The 18,934-nt window shown below is 36.5% G+C and overlaps 1 protein-coding gene across 2 annotated transcripts in view; it reads left to right on the forward strand.

The window, feature by feature from the left end:
- TMEFF2 (transmembrane protein with EGF like and two follistatin like domains 2) overlaps positions 1-18,934 on the forward strand; it is a 250,244-nt gene that overhangs the window by 134,516 nt on the left and 96,794 nt on the right. For both annotated transcript variants that reach the window (XM_010388767.2, XM_010388766.2), the window contains exon 5: positions 5,930-6,026. In XM_010388767.2, the coding sequence (XP_010387069.2) occupies positions 5,930-6,026 (97 nt within the window). The remainder of the gene's footprint in view (positions 1-5,929; positions 6,027-18,934) is intronic.

Genomic DNA, 18,934 nt, shown 5'->3' on the forward strand with positions numbered 1-18,934 from the left:
AGCATGAGACAAAAACTGACAAAACAAAAGAGAACTAGACACAAATTTATGGTCACCAATATAGATTTTAACACTATTTTCTCAGTAATAGATAAAACAATTAAATAAAAATCAGTATAGTTATGGATGATTTGAACAACACTAACCATCGATGTAAGCTAATTAACATTAATAGAAAATTGTTCCACACTAGAGCAAGTTACAACTTCTAAGGTGCACATGGAATACACATAAAGATAGACCATATCCTGGGCCATAAAACAAGTTACAATACATTTCAAAGTATTTAAATTAAACAATGTGTTCTCCAATGATGATAAATTAAATTATTAAATTTAATGAAGAGGAATAAAAATAATATGCCTTTGAAAACCCCCAAATATTTGGAAGTTAAAAACACACTACTAAATAATTCATGAGTCTAAGAAATCTCAAAGGATATTACAATATATATTTTGAACAGAAATATATGAAAACAACATATCAATATTTGTGGTATGCAGCTAAAGCAATCTTTAGAAGGCAATTTATACATTTTAATACCCATATGAGAAAACAAAAAAGACATAAAGTCAAGCATTTCTACTTCCATTTTAAGAAACTAGAAAAATAATAAATTAACTCTTAAGTATGTAGCACAAGGATATAAGAACAGAAATCAATAAAATAAAAAAAATGAAATAGCCCTGTATAAAGAAATCAAATTTGTAATTGAACAACAAGAACAAAAAAATCACTCCAGGACCAGATAGTTTCACTAGTGAGTTATAACATATGAATAAAAAATAATACTAATCTGACACAAATTCTCATAAAATAGCAGACTTGGGAACACTTTTCAGCTCATTTCATGAAGGGCAGGCATGGAAAACACAAGAAAAGAAAATTACAGCCAATGTATTTCGTGAAAATAAATACAAAAATGCTCTACAAAATATTAGCAAATGAAATCCAGCAATATATTAAAAGTTAATATACAAAGATCAAGTTTGACTTTTCCCGGGAATGCAAGGTTAGCACTGTCAACAAAATAGACCGAGAAAAATATTGCAACACATATAGCTGACAACAGGTTTGTACCCAAAAGATATTAAACATTCCTGCAGGTGGAGAATTTAAAAACCACCAACAACAATAATTTTTGCCTTGAGATTCAGTAATCCTGCTGCTAGTTATTTATTCAAGAGAAATAAAAACATATGTGTACACAAAGTCCTTTACAAGGATTTGTACAGCAGCTTTATTCATAAATACCCAATTATAATTTTCAGTCAATAACTGAAAACAACCCAGATATCCTTCAACAGGAGGGTGAATAAATAACCTGCAGTGTCTCATTCAGTGGAATACTAAGCAATAAAAAGATATAAACTATTGATACATGCAACTACCTGAATTAATTTCAAAAGTTATTATTTTGAGTGAAAGAAACTTGACACAAAAATTACATATTGAATTATTCCACTGATATGATGTTCTAGAATAGTTAAAACTAATCTGTGGTGATAGAGATCTACCCATATATAGACAGGGTAGTGGTAGGGCAATGCCTGGGAAGGGTAACCAGAGAACTTTCTGGGATGATAGAGTTGTTCTGTGTGTCTTTATATTCACTTCTCAACACTAATTAAAGGCTACTGAGTTAGTCCATTTGCATTGCTCTAAAGGAATACCTAAGGTTGGATGATTTATAAGGGAAAAAAGTTTATTTTGGCTCATGGTTCTGCAGGCTGTATGAGAAGCATGGTGCCGGCATCTGCTTCCAGTGAGGCCTCAGGGAGCTTTTTATTCATTACAGAATGCATAGTGGCAGCAGGTGTGTCATGTGGCAAGACAGGCAGCAAGAGAGAGAATGAAGAGGTTCCAGACTCTTAAACAAGCAGTTCTCACCAGACTCTTAAACAAGCAGATATCATGTGAACTAACTGAGTGAGAATTGCCTCATCACCAAGGGTATGGTTCTAAGCCATTCATAAGGGATCCACCCCCATGATGCAAACACTTCCTACCAACCCGTACCTCCAGCATTGAGGATTACATCTCAACATGAGATTCATAGAGGATAAATATCCAAACCATATCAGGTACCCTTAAGATCTGTGTATGGTCATCCTTCAGTCTTCTCAGGGGATTGGGTCCAGGACCCACCTTCCCCACAGTATACCAAAATTTGTGGATGCTCAAGTCCCTGATGATATTAAAGTGGTGTATCCTATTCATATCCTCACATATAATTTAAATCATCTCTAGATTACTTGGAATACTTAATACAACATAAATGCTGTGTAAAAATTTGTTATGCTATATTTTTATTTTTTATTATTTTTTATTTCTGGATTGTTATTTTTTATTTTTTTCTGAATATTTTGATTCAAGATTGGCTGGATTTGTGAATGAGGAACGAGCAGATATGGAAAGATGACTTCATTTCGCTGGATTTCAGTTTTAATTGCATTTTTAACAAAGTGAATTACAATGCTTACCCATGTTTGAACATTCGAGTTCACTGTTTTCAGAAACGGTATGACAGGTTAAGATTATAAGTCACAAGAAGCATGATAGTGAGAACTGGGTTCATCATCATGTAGGACCAGCAAGAAGAACAGGGTGGTGATGGAATTCAACCTTCAGAAGAAATTAGCAGGGCAGAGAGATTTGAGAGAGAAGTAGCTCAATCATTTCTTGTAATCCCTCCACTTCCAAACCTCCCTAAAATGATTAAATACGTTTTAATGGAAGGGCAGAATATTAGGGATAATGTGCTTTCAGTAGCTCCACTTCCCTCTCCCCTAAAATTTGCCTCAATCATTTGCCAAAACCTAAGTTTCTATAAAATAATGGGAAATAATTATCTTACTTTGCAACTCAAAATAAAAGAGCTTAAAATACTAATGCGTGATTAAAATAATACTTTAAGATAAATGAATTTTATTCCTAATCAGTGTATGGATGCAAATAAGCACTGATCTTTCCTGTTACTGGTAATATAGAAAGAAGAGAAGGAAGTAGCAGTCCAATTTAACACACATTTACTGAGAGTGTAACGTGTACTAAATCAGTGGTTTTCAAGCTTTTGTTACTGTGACCTTTAGTAAGAATTGCAATTTATATTGCAACCTTGTATGTAAGTACATATGTATAGCTAAAGCAGTGTTATAAAATAAAACATGTACTTGCTAACTAAGATGCAGTCTGTTATTTACTAGACTAGTATAGTGTTTTTCATGTTTACAGAAATGCAAGTCATGATGCATTAATTTCACTGCCCGCTAAAAGGTTGTGAACTGTGGTTTGAAAAACACAGTGCTATTCTTTCTACTCAAAATGTGGTCTGTGGACCAACAGCAGCAGCATCTGGGGACTTTAAGAAATGCAGAACCTGAGACCATACCTTGCACCTAATGAATCAGAATCTGCATTTTAACTAAACCTTCAGGTGCTTCCTGTGCGCTTTAAAGCATCGGAAGCCCTGAGCTAGATGATACCTGAGTAGGGTGTTCTGGATAGATGAAGCCTTCTTGGTATTGTTTAAGGCAGAGATTCTTCCTTGGAGATAGTCTGTATTCAGAACAGGCATATTCAAGCCCCCAACTAAGTCCAATTCAGTATCTCCAAGGATATCTCAGGTCATTTTTATTAAAAAAAAAGAAAAAAAAAAACTTGTTAACAAACAAGATCCACGAAAGCCTCTGAATCAGATCCTGTTTAAGAACCACTGGTATAAAAAGTGAAATGAAAGTTGTGCACTGATTAAGTCGTTTGTTTGTTTACTATTATACAAAGGCACAAACCTATGCTTCCAGTAATATGGAAAGATTTTATTTTATATTTCTTTGTGGGTGACTTCATAGAAAGGCACTTTATTCACACAATACTTATTGATGGGGATATTCCCACTGCTTCTTTTGAATGTACTTCTCCTTATCGGAGAATTTCCAAACATCTCCATTTTACCAATAATTGCCGTTTTATAGAAATGTAATGTGACTTCTGGTAGAAATATTATTATTAGTCCTGCTGAGATAGCAAAATTTATCCCTGGATGACCTCCAGTCGATCCCTTACCAAAGATCTCAACTGCTGAAGAAAATGGGGCTGTCTCTAAGTGGCCATCACTGTTCATTAAGGTCCTTGCCATTGTGTTCGTATCTTTCCTGAGTAATGGGAAGTTTTAGTCTGGAAGTTGCTAATCTTGCTAACACTAAAAGGCTTTCTCCCATTAGCAGCTTCTGTGTTGCATTAATAATAAGAAAGTAATACAGAGACCGACCTCAGCTGTTCAGTCTCCCCTGAGATGAGGCCCCAACTTCCCTCTTATCCCCATGGTCCACTCTAATGGTCTTGCCTATATTAAAGTAGTAGAGTGGATAATAAGATAAGTGCTGTTTATTTTATCAGAGTCTAAAATTTCTTCTTCTTGTTGGGGAGGACACTTTTTTTTCTTAAGACATCCAAATTGAAAACTATACCATCAATACTTTTGCAATTGAAATTGACCTGTTTACTTCATACTGTTTTAAAAATGTAAGCGTTGACTATCAAGCACAGGAAAAAAAAATGTTTTAGAAAAAATAAATCCCTCCACCTTTCTTGGAAGAGTTACAAAACAGATAACTCTCCTAGGGATGTCGTCTTGTTCTTTTTTGAGTAAATCAAATTACTCATCTGAACAGCAGTAGATTAAAGAAAACTAAAGATCTTTGATTTTATAAGTATTAAAAACTCTTGTTAATAAACAAAGAAGAAATGAAGAGAAAATAACATATTAAAACAAAGTAAGTAAGATTGGATTTGATAGGTGCAAGGTGCATGTTAATAAATTGTCTTTGTTATTTAAAATGTTCATAAAGACAGGAACTAATGCTGGGATTAATTGCTTATGTTCTTTTTCTGTTTAAAATATGTTATCTTTTGCAGAAGTGCACTTCTTAAAGATTCCCTTGATTTCAACATCTGTTTTTAAGTGTATATGATCTGTGTATGCAATAGTTAGTTGATTGCAATTTTTCATTTTAAAATAAAACTACTTTTTCTTTCAATGATATATTTTTAACTGGGAAAAGAGGTAATTCACCTTGAAAGTGTTGCTCATTCCTTGCACTCAAATACTAGAAATTTTTTCTCAATTTACACTGTTGTATCCTGATTTTGAAAAGCTTACTTTATAATTGGGTGATGTATTGCCCATTTTTGTACTTATCACTTAGAGGAAAAAAGGACCAATATCAATCATCATTATCATCCATGACTAAACAGTGACTCAATGTATTTTTTAAAATAAAATACATGTTCATAACCCTCTAACAAGGAATCACTGTGATTAGCTCTATGCAATACTTATGTGAGATTCAATAAATGACAGTAAAAAACAACTAAAAGCTATTTTCTAAAAACTTATAATCAACATTTTTTTTCTTGTAAGTACTTAACTGTTTGAGGGAAAAAATGTGGGCATACCTAATAAATCAGGGATGCTCATCTAAATTTTTAAAAATTATACATGAAAACTTTCTTTGGACCAAAAGGTCCATAATCTGGAAATAAGAAAATGCTAAATACGTTTCAGTAAAATAGACAGTAGATCTTTCCCCCAGAGAGGTGAAAATTTAACTCCCTGTTAACTAAATAACTCTTTCATATGGTCTATTTATTAGGCAAATAATGTTGATGAATACAATAAACTCACATGTTTGTTGTTTTATTTAGCATGCAAAATGCAAACGTGTTCACCACATACCAATGGGAAGCATATTATTGTTAGAGTTGTCTTTAAATTGGAGGAACAAAAGAGTTGCTTATGACATTCTTATGAAGCTTCAATAGCAGACAGGTCCATTGGGAAAGTAGAGCTTTAATACAGAATTGTCCTGGGGTTGTAGATATAATGCACAATTATCTGAATTCATTTTACATTTTTTCTTTCCTACAGTCCATGAAGGCTCTGGAGAAACTAGTCAAAAGGAGACATCCACCTGTGATATTTGCCAGTTTGGTGCAGAATGTGATGAAGATGCCGAGGACGTCTGGTAATATGCTGTTTTTATTCTTTTAGACAAAATAATGACAGTGATTAATTTCTTTTTAACGCCATCAACCATTCTGCAACAGAAGACATTGTCTGCATTTTTATTTTCTTATTCAGTTCCCAAGTAAAAAAAAAAAAAAAAAAAAAAATGAGGACTAATAACAGCAAGGAATTTCTGGAACTGGATTTAGAGGTGGGCCAGCCGAGCAGCTATCCATGGCATTACTTGACAAGGTACACTAAAATATCATTGAAGCCTCCCAAAACTGTCAATGTTAGGATATAGAGGGGAAAAAAGTCTTATTTACTAGAATGTCTTTGAAAAAGTATCATCAGGGCTGGGTGTGATGGCTCAGGCCTGTACTCCCAGCACTTTGGGAGGCCAAGGCAGGAGGATCACTTGAGGCCAGGAGTTTGAGATCAGCCTGGGCACAAACGAGACCCATATCTATACAAAAAAAAATATTAATTAGCTGGGTATGGTCGCACTAGCCTGTAGTCCCAGCTACTCAGGAGGCTGAGGTGGGAGGATCACTTGAGCACAGGAGGTTGAGGCTACAGTGAGCTGTGATCATGCCATTGCATTCCAGCCTGGGCCACAGAGTGAGACTTTATCTCAAGCTATTTAAAAGGCATCATCAGGAAGCAATAGATGATCAGAGTTAGTCTGTTTGGGTCTCTATAACAAAATACCGTAAAGTGGGTAGCTTATAAACAAAATAAATTTATTTCTCACCATTCTGAAGGCTGAGAAGTCCAAGATCAAGGCAGATTTAATGTCTGATAAGAGCTCACTTTCTCTTAAAATAACCTTCTTCTTACTGAAGCTTCACATGGCAAAAAGGGCAAGGGAGGTCTCTGGAGCCTGTTTTATAAGGGCACTAATCCCATTCATGAAGGCTCCACCCCCATAACCTAATGGCCTCCCAAAGGTCCTACCTCCCAATGCTATCATCTTGGAGGTTAGGATTTCACCATATGAATCTGGGGAGGGGGACACCAACATTCAGATCATACCAGTTGCTAATCTGACTTCTAAGACAATGGAGTAACTACTCTTATAAAGATATGTTCATCAAATAATGAATCATACTTATTATTTTGAAAGGGTACCAACATTTTAGCCTTCTACTGTATTGGTCCCACCTTAAGCACATTGAAAAGTGAATAACTCAAACTTCTGAGGGGTTCTTTGTGTCATGATAGTGAAAAGAAGCAGCCTCTTTTTTATTTCTTTCCTCTTCTGTCTTCTGCTCCTCCCCTCCTCCTCTTCCTCTTCTTCTTCTTCCACTTTCTCTTCTTCTTCTCCTCCTCCTTTCCCTGTCTTCCTCCTCCTCCTCTTCTTTTCCTTCTCCTTTGTCTTCATCTTCTTCCTATTATTATTATTACTATTATTTATCTCTTTTTCTTTTTTACATATACCTCACCCTTTTCAGGAAAACATCTGGCTGCTCTTTATTTTCTTCAGTATGCAGACTGTGCTTGCCTAGAGCAGTTAACCATCATTTTGATCAAAGTTTTATGAGTAAGGGGGAAATTCGTCTAAGGAAAATGAAGAAAAAAAATTAAGACAAGATTATTTGGCAGTAGTAAAACAGTCTGCACTTAAAATATTTTTCAAGTGAAGATTCTATCTGAGTAAACGGTGGTTCTTAGGGTAAACTACGTACTTACAAATAAACACTGCCTTTGAATAGCCAAGTGAAATAAACATCTATTACTAAACTCAGACAGCAGTAGAGTTTTCATACCTGTCAAACACTTCTAGCCAGTGGGCAGCTAGGAGCCAAGTGAGAGAGTCTATGCACTGGTTTGACCATCTTGTGGTAAACAAATGTATGTTTTTTATTGAGACAGAGTCTCACTTTCTTTTTTTTTTTGAGACGGAGTCTCACTCTGTTGCCCAGGCTAGAGTGCAGTGGCGCGATCTCAACTCACTGCAAGCTCCGCCTCCCGGGTTCGAGAGATTCTTCTGTCTCAGCTTCCCGAGTAGCTAGGATTACAGGCGCGCACCACCATGCCCGGCTAATTTTTGTATTTTTAGTAGAGACAGGGTTTCATCATGTTGGTCAGACTAGTCTCAAACTCCTGACCTCAGGTGATTTGTCCACCTCGGCCTCCCAAAGTGCTGGGATTACAGGTGTGAGTCACCACGCCCGGCCAACAAATGTTATGTTTTTTTAAAAACATCCTAGGTACCTTAATGGCTGAGGAATTTGTGGTTCCCAAAATTGAGAGATTGCCAGAGGTACCATGAGAATTTTTTTAAACATACCAGTTATTTAGTTCTGCCCCAAAATTAATGAATCAGAATTTCAGAGAAGCGGGGCTTAAAATTTTAGTTTTCTACAAGTCCCCTGGGTGATTATGGAAATACTACTCTAAAATAAGTTACTAATTCAAAGACTCTTTCTCCTTCCTAAATGCTTTAGGGCTCTTCTGTAGTCATAAGATCAAGACACACAAATAGGAAATGTATCCTTAAAATATTTTGTTTCTAACGTTTGTTGGTGACTGCATCTGTGTTTCAGCATCATTTTTTCAAGCTGTTTTCTTGTAAATTATTTCACTTAAAAAAAAATGTACAGTAGTCTCTATCTTTTTTTAAGAATTTTAATTTTCCTAGTTCCTTATCTTTTTAATGATCATTCTTTAAGTGGTATAGCTCCACTTTCCAAGTACAGATATTTAAGACATGAACTTGTAAGAGCAGCTAAAAATTACTGGTTGCTTACAATGGGTTTTATCCTTTTGTACCATTTGTATACCTTTTTTTTTTTCTCAGCTATCTTCAAAATAGCCATGGCAGATAAATTCCTTTATTATTTTACTTTGAAAAGAGAAAACTGAGTTTTAAAGTGTTAAAGTGGCAGGACCAAGATGAAGACAGGAGGTGAAAGTAACTAAAGGGTTACTTTAGCATAACAATTTAGTTGAATTGTTAGCATAACAATTCAACCAAAGATACAATGGAAACAATATGTCTTTGCTGTCATGTCTAGACAATGAGATGGCCAGATTGCAGGCAGCATGTTTGCAGTGACTCTCCAAGGCCTGCAAGGTTAGAGCTGGTCTAGGTAGATATTTGCAGCTGGAAGTGGGAAAACATCCAAGCAAGCAAGGGGTTAATCCTGGTATTCTTGCAGAAGTTCAGATCCATGGTATGAAGGCAGTATGAAGAGATATGGGCAAGGGTAGTGACACCAGAAAGGCTTAACAGTTGTCTACAGGGCCCAACCATAACAACTGTAATTCAGAAAATAAGTTCAGTTACAAATGGGACAAGGAGAAGGACAAAGCAGAACCTTAGTCATGGAGAAACTGGTGTCAATCAGAAAAACTCATCAAGAACTGAAATAGGAGAGCCTGAATAGATACTGGAACTGCTATACAAAGTCAAGCCTTGGTTACAAGTGGCTGGGAGAAGCATAGCCTACATCTGAGAAATAAATTACAAGGTCAGAATGAAACCAGCAGCAAAGCTGTCTGAATGCTAAATCAGTTAACTTTTGGCTACGATATCTTGTATACCCCCAGCATAGGGACAAGATTAGCTCCAAAATGCAGAATAAGCCTGAACCTCCAGATGGGGGCTAAGTGGCCACGGCTGTGAAGATTAGAGGGCTGTAGGGGCAGGGAGCCAAGAAGATCATTAGACTTCCAAGGCAAGAACGAAAGTTATTAGTGTTTAAATAAAATGTATTTAAAATGTTCAATGTAAGCAATAAGGAATTGTGCTGAAATGACAAGTGCATTGATTTTCATTTACATACCTTGTATGTTAACATACCTTTGTATGTTAACATATTGTATTAGTCATGGCCATGAAGGGCAGATTGGAAACAGCTGAAGGACACAGGAATAAAGCAATGAGTGAAATTAAATAGGCATAGAATGAAAGAGGCTGTAAAGTAAGATAGGAAGCAATAGCGGAGCGATCTGACTGTAGTACCAGGCAACAGAACCTTCACTAAATCAAGGAAGCGTTGATACGCAATTGATTTTGGATGACACCATGGCCACGTTCTCTCAAACATAAAATACTACATATGCTGTGTGGCAACAAAGAGTACAACTTATTGTTTCAGTTTTATCCTTTAACACTAACTAAACTATAATTTTATGTGTACAGATTTCCTCAATCCTGCACTATGAAGTAATAACAAGATGTGAATAACTGCTGACATGAAATAATGTTCTTACTATATCCACAATACTGAAACAAAGGTGAAAAATTAATCCCCAATCTTTCTTTAACCCTGGCCTAATAAGTTAATATTTTGCATTTTGCCACAGAGTTAAATCTAGTTATTCAAACATTCTTAAGTACTTTCAAGATGAAGATAAATCTTTATTAGAATAAAAACATCAGTACATGGTTAACTGATCATGTTTTCATAGTTAGATGAGTTTTTGAGTTCAGAAGAAAGTCACACTGGAGATGGGAATTAAAAAAAGTAATAAATAGGGGAAGGAGAAGGAGAATAAAATAAGAGGAGAAAAAGTAATAATCAGATGGCATTGACAAACTATGATACTAATGACATAACATTTTAATGCTTTTATTTTGAGAAAACAGATGGCTTGTAATCTAATATAAGACCCTAGTTTATGTTCTGTGATTTCATTTCAAGGTTTTTCTCTTGCATTTTTCTTATATGGAGAATATCAAGGCTGTAAAAAATTAGAAAATTTTAGGTTCTCTCAATAGGAAAGGAAGACCATTGCTACAAAATATTTTTTTTCAGTTATAGGTATTAACTTAAATGTAGGAAAAGATTGAGCTTCCAAAAGAGGGTTAAAATTCAACAGGACAAGTTATTCACACGCCAGTACATCCATTCTCATAATTATCTTTCATTAAAGAAGGACTTCAAAAGTAGCTGAAGCACCTGTGTGAAGGGATGTGTGTGCCTGTTTATGGGGAATGGGTTACGAGAAGAAGAAAGGGCTTAAAAGATCATTTCTCTTTATATCTAGACTGAAAACAGCCAAAACTAATACATTTATACATAAAAGAGACTCTCAAATACACCCTGCCAAATATAATTTATAAAGAAGAATGGCTTATAAATAAGTCAAATATAATAAAATTGACTCGTTGCAAAGTAATAAAGCTCCATCTGATAGCACTGGGAATACCAACTTATGATTTCAGCAAATATTTCTGATTTCACTTTAGAAACAGCTTTATATTCCCTTAATTATCTTACCTGATAAATTATCTCAGTAAGTCCAAAGTAGGTCAGTGGAAACTCTTTTCTGTGGGAACTATTCCTTAGAAGTAATTAGCCTGGAAGTTTCTGTTGGTTCTGTCAGTCACAAGTAGTTCAGAGCCCTGGGGTTGACACTTGATTTAATATACATATACATACAAAAGCATTGATAGCTGGGTCTGACCATAGGAATAGCTAGGTATGAAATTGGCTGCATGCCTAATACTTCCAGGAAGAGCGAACAGGTGCACAGGTATAAGAGCAGATGCAGCCAGATGACAAATGACATAAAGGGACAACTTAAATTATTAGGTATATTTGCTTTATATGTATTCTTCATAGCTCTTTATTCCTGTTTTAACTTTGCTTTTGTAGTATTCTCTACATGCCACTCAGGCTCCATTAGCGATATCATATTGGCTTAAATGCTATTAACTCCTTAGTAGTCATTCATTTTGTCTTTGAAAGCATTAATAATATTTTCCAGTTTTAGTGTATAATATCCTTAGTGTTTGAGTGCAATGGTAAGAAAGGAAAGAAGCAAAGTTGTTGCAATAAAATGAGTTCCAAAGAGGAATTAATGAATGTCTATTATTTTCTCTATTTCATGGATGTTCCACAATTGAAACAGGGTGTGGGATCTGGCATTTCTTTTCTGGGTGTCTCTTACAAAGACAGTTTAGTTTGAAGTCTTTAACATCTTGCTCCTTTGATCTGAGAAGGCTCCTTGTCACTAGGAAGACTGTGTGTTGTTGGCAACCTGCCCACATTTAATGCATTTTGGATTGTGGAGGCTCATGAATATTTGAAGTGGGGCAATTGCCATGGATGATCCTTGGCACTAGATTTCATCATAGGTATAAGTGAATTAGACATTAGGTCTTGCTGACTTTAGTACCTTTGGGTTGTGAGTTTGATAGGGAAAATTAAGACACCTCTGAGGAAAATACAGAAAGTGGTTTTATTTTAAACCACTCCTGGTTGACAGTTGAACAAAAGATTGTGTTTAAAGTGGAAACTGCAATCTTTGTATTGTTTTTCTACTAAGTAAAAAGAGCAGACTCGGATATGGTATATTTAAAGAGGATGCTGATTAGTCACAAAATTAGCCACCTAAGAATTCATTCAGTTTCTCCCTAGGGTGTTTCCCTTTTATTAATTTCCTTTGCTCTCTGGCCCCAGAAGTGTAACTGGTAGCCAACATTAGGTCTGGTTTCTAATATGAGTTTACTCATAGAGACAATGAAAAAAAAAAAAAAAAAACAGAAAAAAGATAATAGATCTGGTCTAGAAAATCTAAGGTTTTTGTTGAATGTATACATGGCTTTTTGAGAAAACATTTTAGTTCCAAGATTCCTGGAGTTGAGGTATGACCTCCCTCCATTTACCTCTTATCCCCACCTTGAAGACAGTAGCTGTCACCTCTGAAAGTTGCAGTAGCGTTTTCTGTTTGAGTCAATGAGTGGGAACTGAGGAGTAGATACCTCTAGTTCTTTTAATGATTCCATTTGCCCAAAAAATGTTTTGGATGGGGACATATACAGCTCCTGACTTAGGGACGCACACATCTTTCCGCTCTCACAATTTCAAAGGGAAAATGTTGATAGTTTTTAGCAAAGGTGTGTCCAAACCTAAAAGTTGGGGTTTGCTTTTATTATTTATTTCTTTTCTGTATTTCTTCACCTGTCTTGATCAAGAAAATAAACAACTTATATTTTTCTAAATTTCAAACAATATAATAAAATTTAGAAGTAAAAGACTAGTAATTCTGACATGGTCTATACGTTGGTCTATACAGGGCATTAAACGATGCCCAGTGTCAACAAATGCTGTATTCGCAATCCAGACTTTTCTCTGCAGTCGCTGCCAGTAATCCAACGTGCAAACTGAAGTTAAAAGCTTCAAATGTTACTCAGGAAGACAAATGAATAACAATGACACTTCTAATATGCAACAGTCAAATAATAACAACCACCAACAACTAGCCACCCCTCCAGAAAAAGGAGAGTAATGCTTTATGAAAGTAAAAACTAAAAAAAAAATTGAAAAATAAAAATAAACAATAGTCTTTAAAACCTTGGGTCTTCTGTGATGCTAGCCTACTTTAAAAAAAAATGGATTTTCACATAAATTCTAGAGAATCTTTTAAATGTTTCTTGTTATCCATACCTCAACTGTACTAGCTATCACAGTGATTAATGAAACTTAATTAGGTTATGACAGCTACAAACCCAGATCTGGTGTACAGTACCAAGAAATATGGGAATAAAGAATTCTGAACTTCAATGTGTTTTATTTGTTTTTACAGTATTTATTAGGCCATTCAGTTTAAATCATATAACTTCTATTTTATATCAAAATCATAAAATACTGCATGGCAATAGAACGAAGGAAACAAACTCCTAAGTACAGATTGTATTTCTACCACTAACTTAACAGTTTTCATTACTTGTGTCTCTTTTTACTTGCTTTTTTTGTTTGTTTGTTTGAGATGGAGTCTCACCCTGTGGTCCAGGCTGGAATGCAGTGGCGCCATTTCGGCTCACTGCAAGCTCCACCTCCCGGGTTCATGCCATTTTCCTGCCTCAGCTTCCCGAGTAGCTGGGACTACAGGCGCCCGCCACCTCACCCGGCTAGTTTTTTGTATTTTTTAGTAGAAACGGGGTTTCACCATGTTAGCCAGGATGGTCTGGATCTCCTGACCTCATGATCCGCCCGCCTCGACCTCCCAAAGTGCTGGGATTACAGGCTTGAGCCACCGCGGTTGGCCTTTACTTACTTTATAAATCTTTGCTTGCTTTTTAAATCTTGTTGTAGGCCACACCCTGTTAATGGTAGGTTGCCTAACTTTTGGTGCTCACTCATTAAATTCACTCTCTATTTCTTCTTGAGTTTTCATGTCTCAGTTTCTAGCATATTCTGAGTCAGCGATTCCTGTCTCCACACTCAGGAAATACCTGCTCCATGTTCTGACGTCCCAGTGTAACATCCCAGTCTCAGAGATAATAATAGGAATCTCACTGTAGTTATCAAAGTGTGACAAATGTTTCCAAAGTGTGTCAGACACCATCCTAAATGTCTAGGTTGATGGAGCCATTTAATCCTCACCACAGTCTTATGAATTTAATACACTAGTAATTCTCGTGTTACAAAACAGAAAACTAGGCACAGACAGGTTAACCAAACTTCCCAAAGCCAAACGGCAAGTGAGAAATCCACGATTTGTGCCAGTCAGGCAAACTCCATGCTCTTAACTACCACTCAAAGTCTTCTCTTATAAATTATGTGTGTATATAAGTGTATATTGTGAATATGCACACACACACACACACACAGACCAAATGTATCTATCACTTAAAGTAAAGTGGCAGTTTGGGATGAAATTCACCACTAACACACCTACATTGTGTATGATGCCCTTGAAGTTATTTTACACTCAGTATATAAAATATATTTCTTTGTAGTTCCCTTCAAGGCTGTGTGGTTTTCATCAGTTTGTTTTTCACAGAGGTATTGAATTATTATGTATGGAGCATATTCTTATCATGGTTCTGCATGCGTCCAAGTCAGATGAGAATGTTACTAGCCTTAAGGTTTCATAGAAGAGACATACCTTCACCAAAATCTGAGGTTTATTTAGCTGCTTCCATTCAATTTGCCTGTTTTGCAGTGGCAATGGCAATCCTGACTGTGAACCAAAGCTTATTACAAATGTCTATTTCTGCTGTAAGAATAGAAATTCCTGGAGATGAGAAATAGAAAAAGAGGGAAGAGTCACCAAATTAAATAAAAATAAATATGACCATGGGTTGTAATCTAATCTCTATCTTAGTAGCAACGCCCTGCTGTATCTTTTAATTTAGCACTTAAAATATGGTGTGAAGCCTCTTATATTCCAATATAACATATATTTTTGATGGTTATATTAAAATGGGTTTTACATTTTTTCTAAATATAAATACACACATTGCATCATAGTGAGTTTTAAAAAAAATAGAAATACAAAACTTTAGGGAATGTCATCCCTTTCTAAGATAATCATTGTGAAATTTGGAGATATATTTTCTCTGTGTGTGTGTGTGTGTGTGTGTGTGCATGTTTTATGAGAATCTGATAATATTTTACATATTAACAAAACCACTTATCTTGAACATTTTTAATCTTGAGGGTGAGTTATTTAGTGATTGTTAGGAATGCCAAACCAATTTAAGAATAATGTATTTATATTGGAAAGCAATTTCTGTGTCCCAAACTCTGATGATTCTTTGAAAATTTTCAGCACTTCTAAAAATAATTCATTTGAGGGTACTGCCCTAACATTTGTGATCTAAAAAATTACCAAACCCTATATCCCCTCTAAGCCTGTGTTAAACATTTTTTGTGTTTAACTCCAAGAGACTAGACGGTATGTGAACTGAAAACATTTCCACTGTCTCTGTATCCAGAGTGTTCATAATAAATAGCTTTCTGAGGCATAAGCATTGTTTGCTGAGAAGCTGTCCTCCCAAAGGTGTGTTAAATCGGGTAGAAACTGTTGCTGGTCTTCTGCGGTTTACTTCCAAATAGTAATATATTGTATGTGTTGGCTCATCTAAACTACAAATCAGTGAACCATCCTCAGCAGCCGACATCAGTCTGTTCCAGACACATTTCCCTACAAACAGGGCATATAATATCTAATAAGTGATTGAACAAATTGTAAAATTATATGCAACACCCAATCAAAAAATCAATACTGCTGAAAGTCTAAACACTTATTAGAGAAAAAAGCCAATAAATAATGAAAACGCATATCTGATTTTCTAGCCCTCCTAATGTAAAGTAAAATTAATCAAGAGTGGGTCCATTCATCCTTTTTTCACTAAGCTAGGAATGGAACATAAGAAATCAGGACAATGCATTTGGGACAGATGATCTTCTGAAGATTGTTTACCACAGCTCTTTCTTATTTATTGCAGCCTTTCAAAGTCTTTGACATAGTAGTTCACTGTATTCTCTGAGCTCATCCTGAAATGAGCTTTCTACAATCAAAATTATATTATCCATGGTAATAAACATAATGGTAGGTTCTAGCTAGCCATAAGGGCTTATAATGAGCAGATATTAGGAGATGTTTATCTGGGAGAAGTGCACAACAGTTTGGGAAAGAGGCAAAAATAAGAAATAAAACAAAATATTAGCTTCACATTAGCAAAAATTAGTGATGCATTTCTGTAATAAACATAGGTATCTGCTGGCCGGGAACAGTGGCTCACGCCTGTAATCCCAGCACTTTAGGGGAGGCTGAAGCAGGCAGATTGCTTGAGTTCAGGAGTTCATGACCACCCTGGGCAACACAGTGAAACTCTGTCTCTACTAAAATACAAAAAATTAGCTGTGCATGGCAGCATGCGCCTGTAGTCCCAGCTACTCGGGAGGCTGAAGCAGGAGAATTGCCTGAACCTGAGAAGCAGAGGTTGCAGTGAGCCAAGATCATGCCACTGCACTCCAGCCTGGGTGACAGAGCAAGACTCCATCTAAAAAAAAGAAAAAAGAAAAAAAAGGAAAAACCAGGTTTCTGCATAAATTTAGAACTTTAGGACATTCAAATATAACATCGAATTATCAATAATGATGAAAAATAAAAACAATATATTTGATTACAGTATGCAACTTAATTTTAATTGAATATTATTTGTCTTCCCTAGAAAGTATGTTGATTTTTGGAAAAAGAAAATATGACAAAACTGCTTGCATTACAGCTACACTGAATGGTCAGACTTGGGGGAAAGAAAGAAAAGAAACAGGAGAAGCCCTGCATTGATCAATATATTGGTATATTAATCAGGATTCTTCAGAGAAACAAAGAAATAGGAAGCAAAAATTTTTCTAGTGATTCACTACAGATAATAGTGGAAGGTGACAGTTTCATTTCCACCCCTTGATTTCTAGACCAATGAATTTTGGTTATGGGAAACAGAACACCACATATTAAATGCTGATGCAGAGCACATACAACCTTCTGGAGAACCTTGCCCCAGTCCTAGAAAGGATGGCCACCTAGCTGGTGTTACAACTGTGATTTCTTTCTTTTTTTTTTCTTTGAGACAGTGTCTCACTCCGTCACCCAGGTTGGAGTGCAGTGGCATGATCTTGGCTCACTGCAACCTCCACCTCCTGGGTTCAAGCAATTCTCCGGTCTCAGCTTCCCAAGTAGCTGGGACTACAGATGCAGGCCACATGCCTAGCTAATTTTTGTATTTTTAGTAGAGACAGGGTTTCACCATATTAGTCGGGTTGGTCTTGAACTCCTGGCCTCAGATGATCCACCCACTTCGGCCTCCCAAAGTGCTGGGATTACAACCGTGATTTCAAGAAACCATTCCACCACTCTATCAAGCCAGCAGCTATAGGATGGCAGGAAACGTGGTGAGGCCAGGGAATTCCATGAGCATATCCCCTCTGCCATGCTTCTTTTGTGGTGAAGTGAGTGCCTTAGTCAGAAGCAACGCTGTGTGGAATACCAAGATGGTGTATAAAGCATTCTATAAGTCCATGGATGGTAGTTTTGGGATAAGCAGGAAGAAAAATTTATATCCAATGTAAGTACCTATTTCAGTAAGGGCAAACTGCTGTCTCTTCCATGATGGAAGCAGTGCAATATAATCAACCTGCCACCCAGGAGCTGGCTGGCCACCATGAGGATTGGTGCCATATCAGGGACTTGGTGTTGGTTTCTGCTTCTAGCAGATTAAGAACTCAGTGGTGACTGTAGCCAGGTTGGTCTTGGTGAGTAAGAGTCTATGTTGCTGAGCCTATGCATAACCCCCGTTTATTGCCACAATGGCCAGTTTGTTCATGAGCCCGTTGGGCAATGAACAGGGTTGGCTAGAGAAAGAAGCTGAGTGATAGCTACAGAATGGGTCATTCTATCCAGTTTATTATTACAGTCTTCCTTTGCTGAGGTTTCCCTTTTGTGAATATTTACATGGGACAAGTATCTTCTGGTTTTTTGCCCATTGAGAGAGGTCTATCCACATACTTCTTGCTCAAATTTTCTTCTCACCAATATTCCAATCAAGTCCTTGACCATCTGCCTAACCATTGGCCACAGTCCATGAATCAGTGTACAGTCACATGTCCTGCCTTTTCTCCTAAGCAAAGTGAACAATCAGGCACACTGCTTGAAGTTCTGCCCACTGGAAGGATTTTTCTTCGCCATTGTCCTTGAGGAATGTTTCAGAGAAGGTCTGTAGTGCTGCAGCTGCCCACTTTCAGGTGGTAGCTGTAATATCATGCAGAATCTTCTGTAAATCAGGCCTCTTGTTTCCTCTATCAACTGATCACAAGGAGCTCCCCCATGAGGCCACAGAAGCAGGCGGGAAAGAGAAGGTCCTGTAATAGGAGTGGGTACCATGACATTTAGGCCCCTCTTTTCATGTAACTTACTTGTGTCAAGGGGCTGATTTGACCTAATCTCATGCAAAGCACTTCCATTTGATGATGGAGTGCTGCTGTGCATGCCCAACTTCATGGTTTGCAGGTAAGACAACACTCAGTTCATGGTGGGAAGCTCAGGTCGAATAGTAACTTGGTAGTGCATAGTTAAGTACTAAGTCCCTGCTAAGGCCCAGTAGCAAACTAAGAACTGTTTCTCAAAAGGAGAGTAGTTATCCACAGAAAATATCAGGGCTTTGTTAAAAAATCCTAAGGA

Source organism: Rhinopithecus roxellana, chromosome 14 (assembly GCF_007565055.1).
Source record: "Rhinopithecus roxellana isolate Shanxi Qingling chromosome 14, ASM756505v1, whole genome shotgun sequence".
Classification (NCBI taxonomy): Eukaryota; Metazoa; Chordata; class Mammalia; order Primates; family Cercopithecidae; genus Rhinopithecus; species Rhinopithecus roxellana.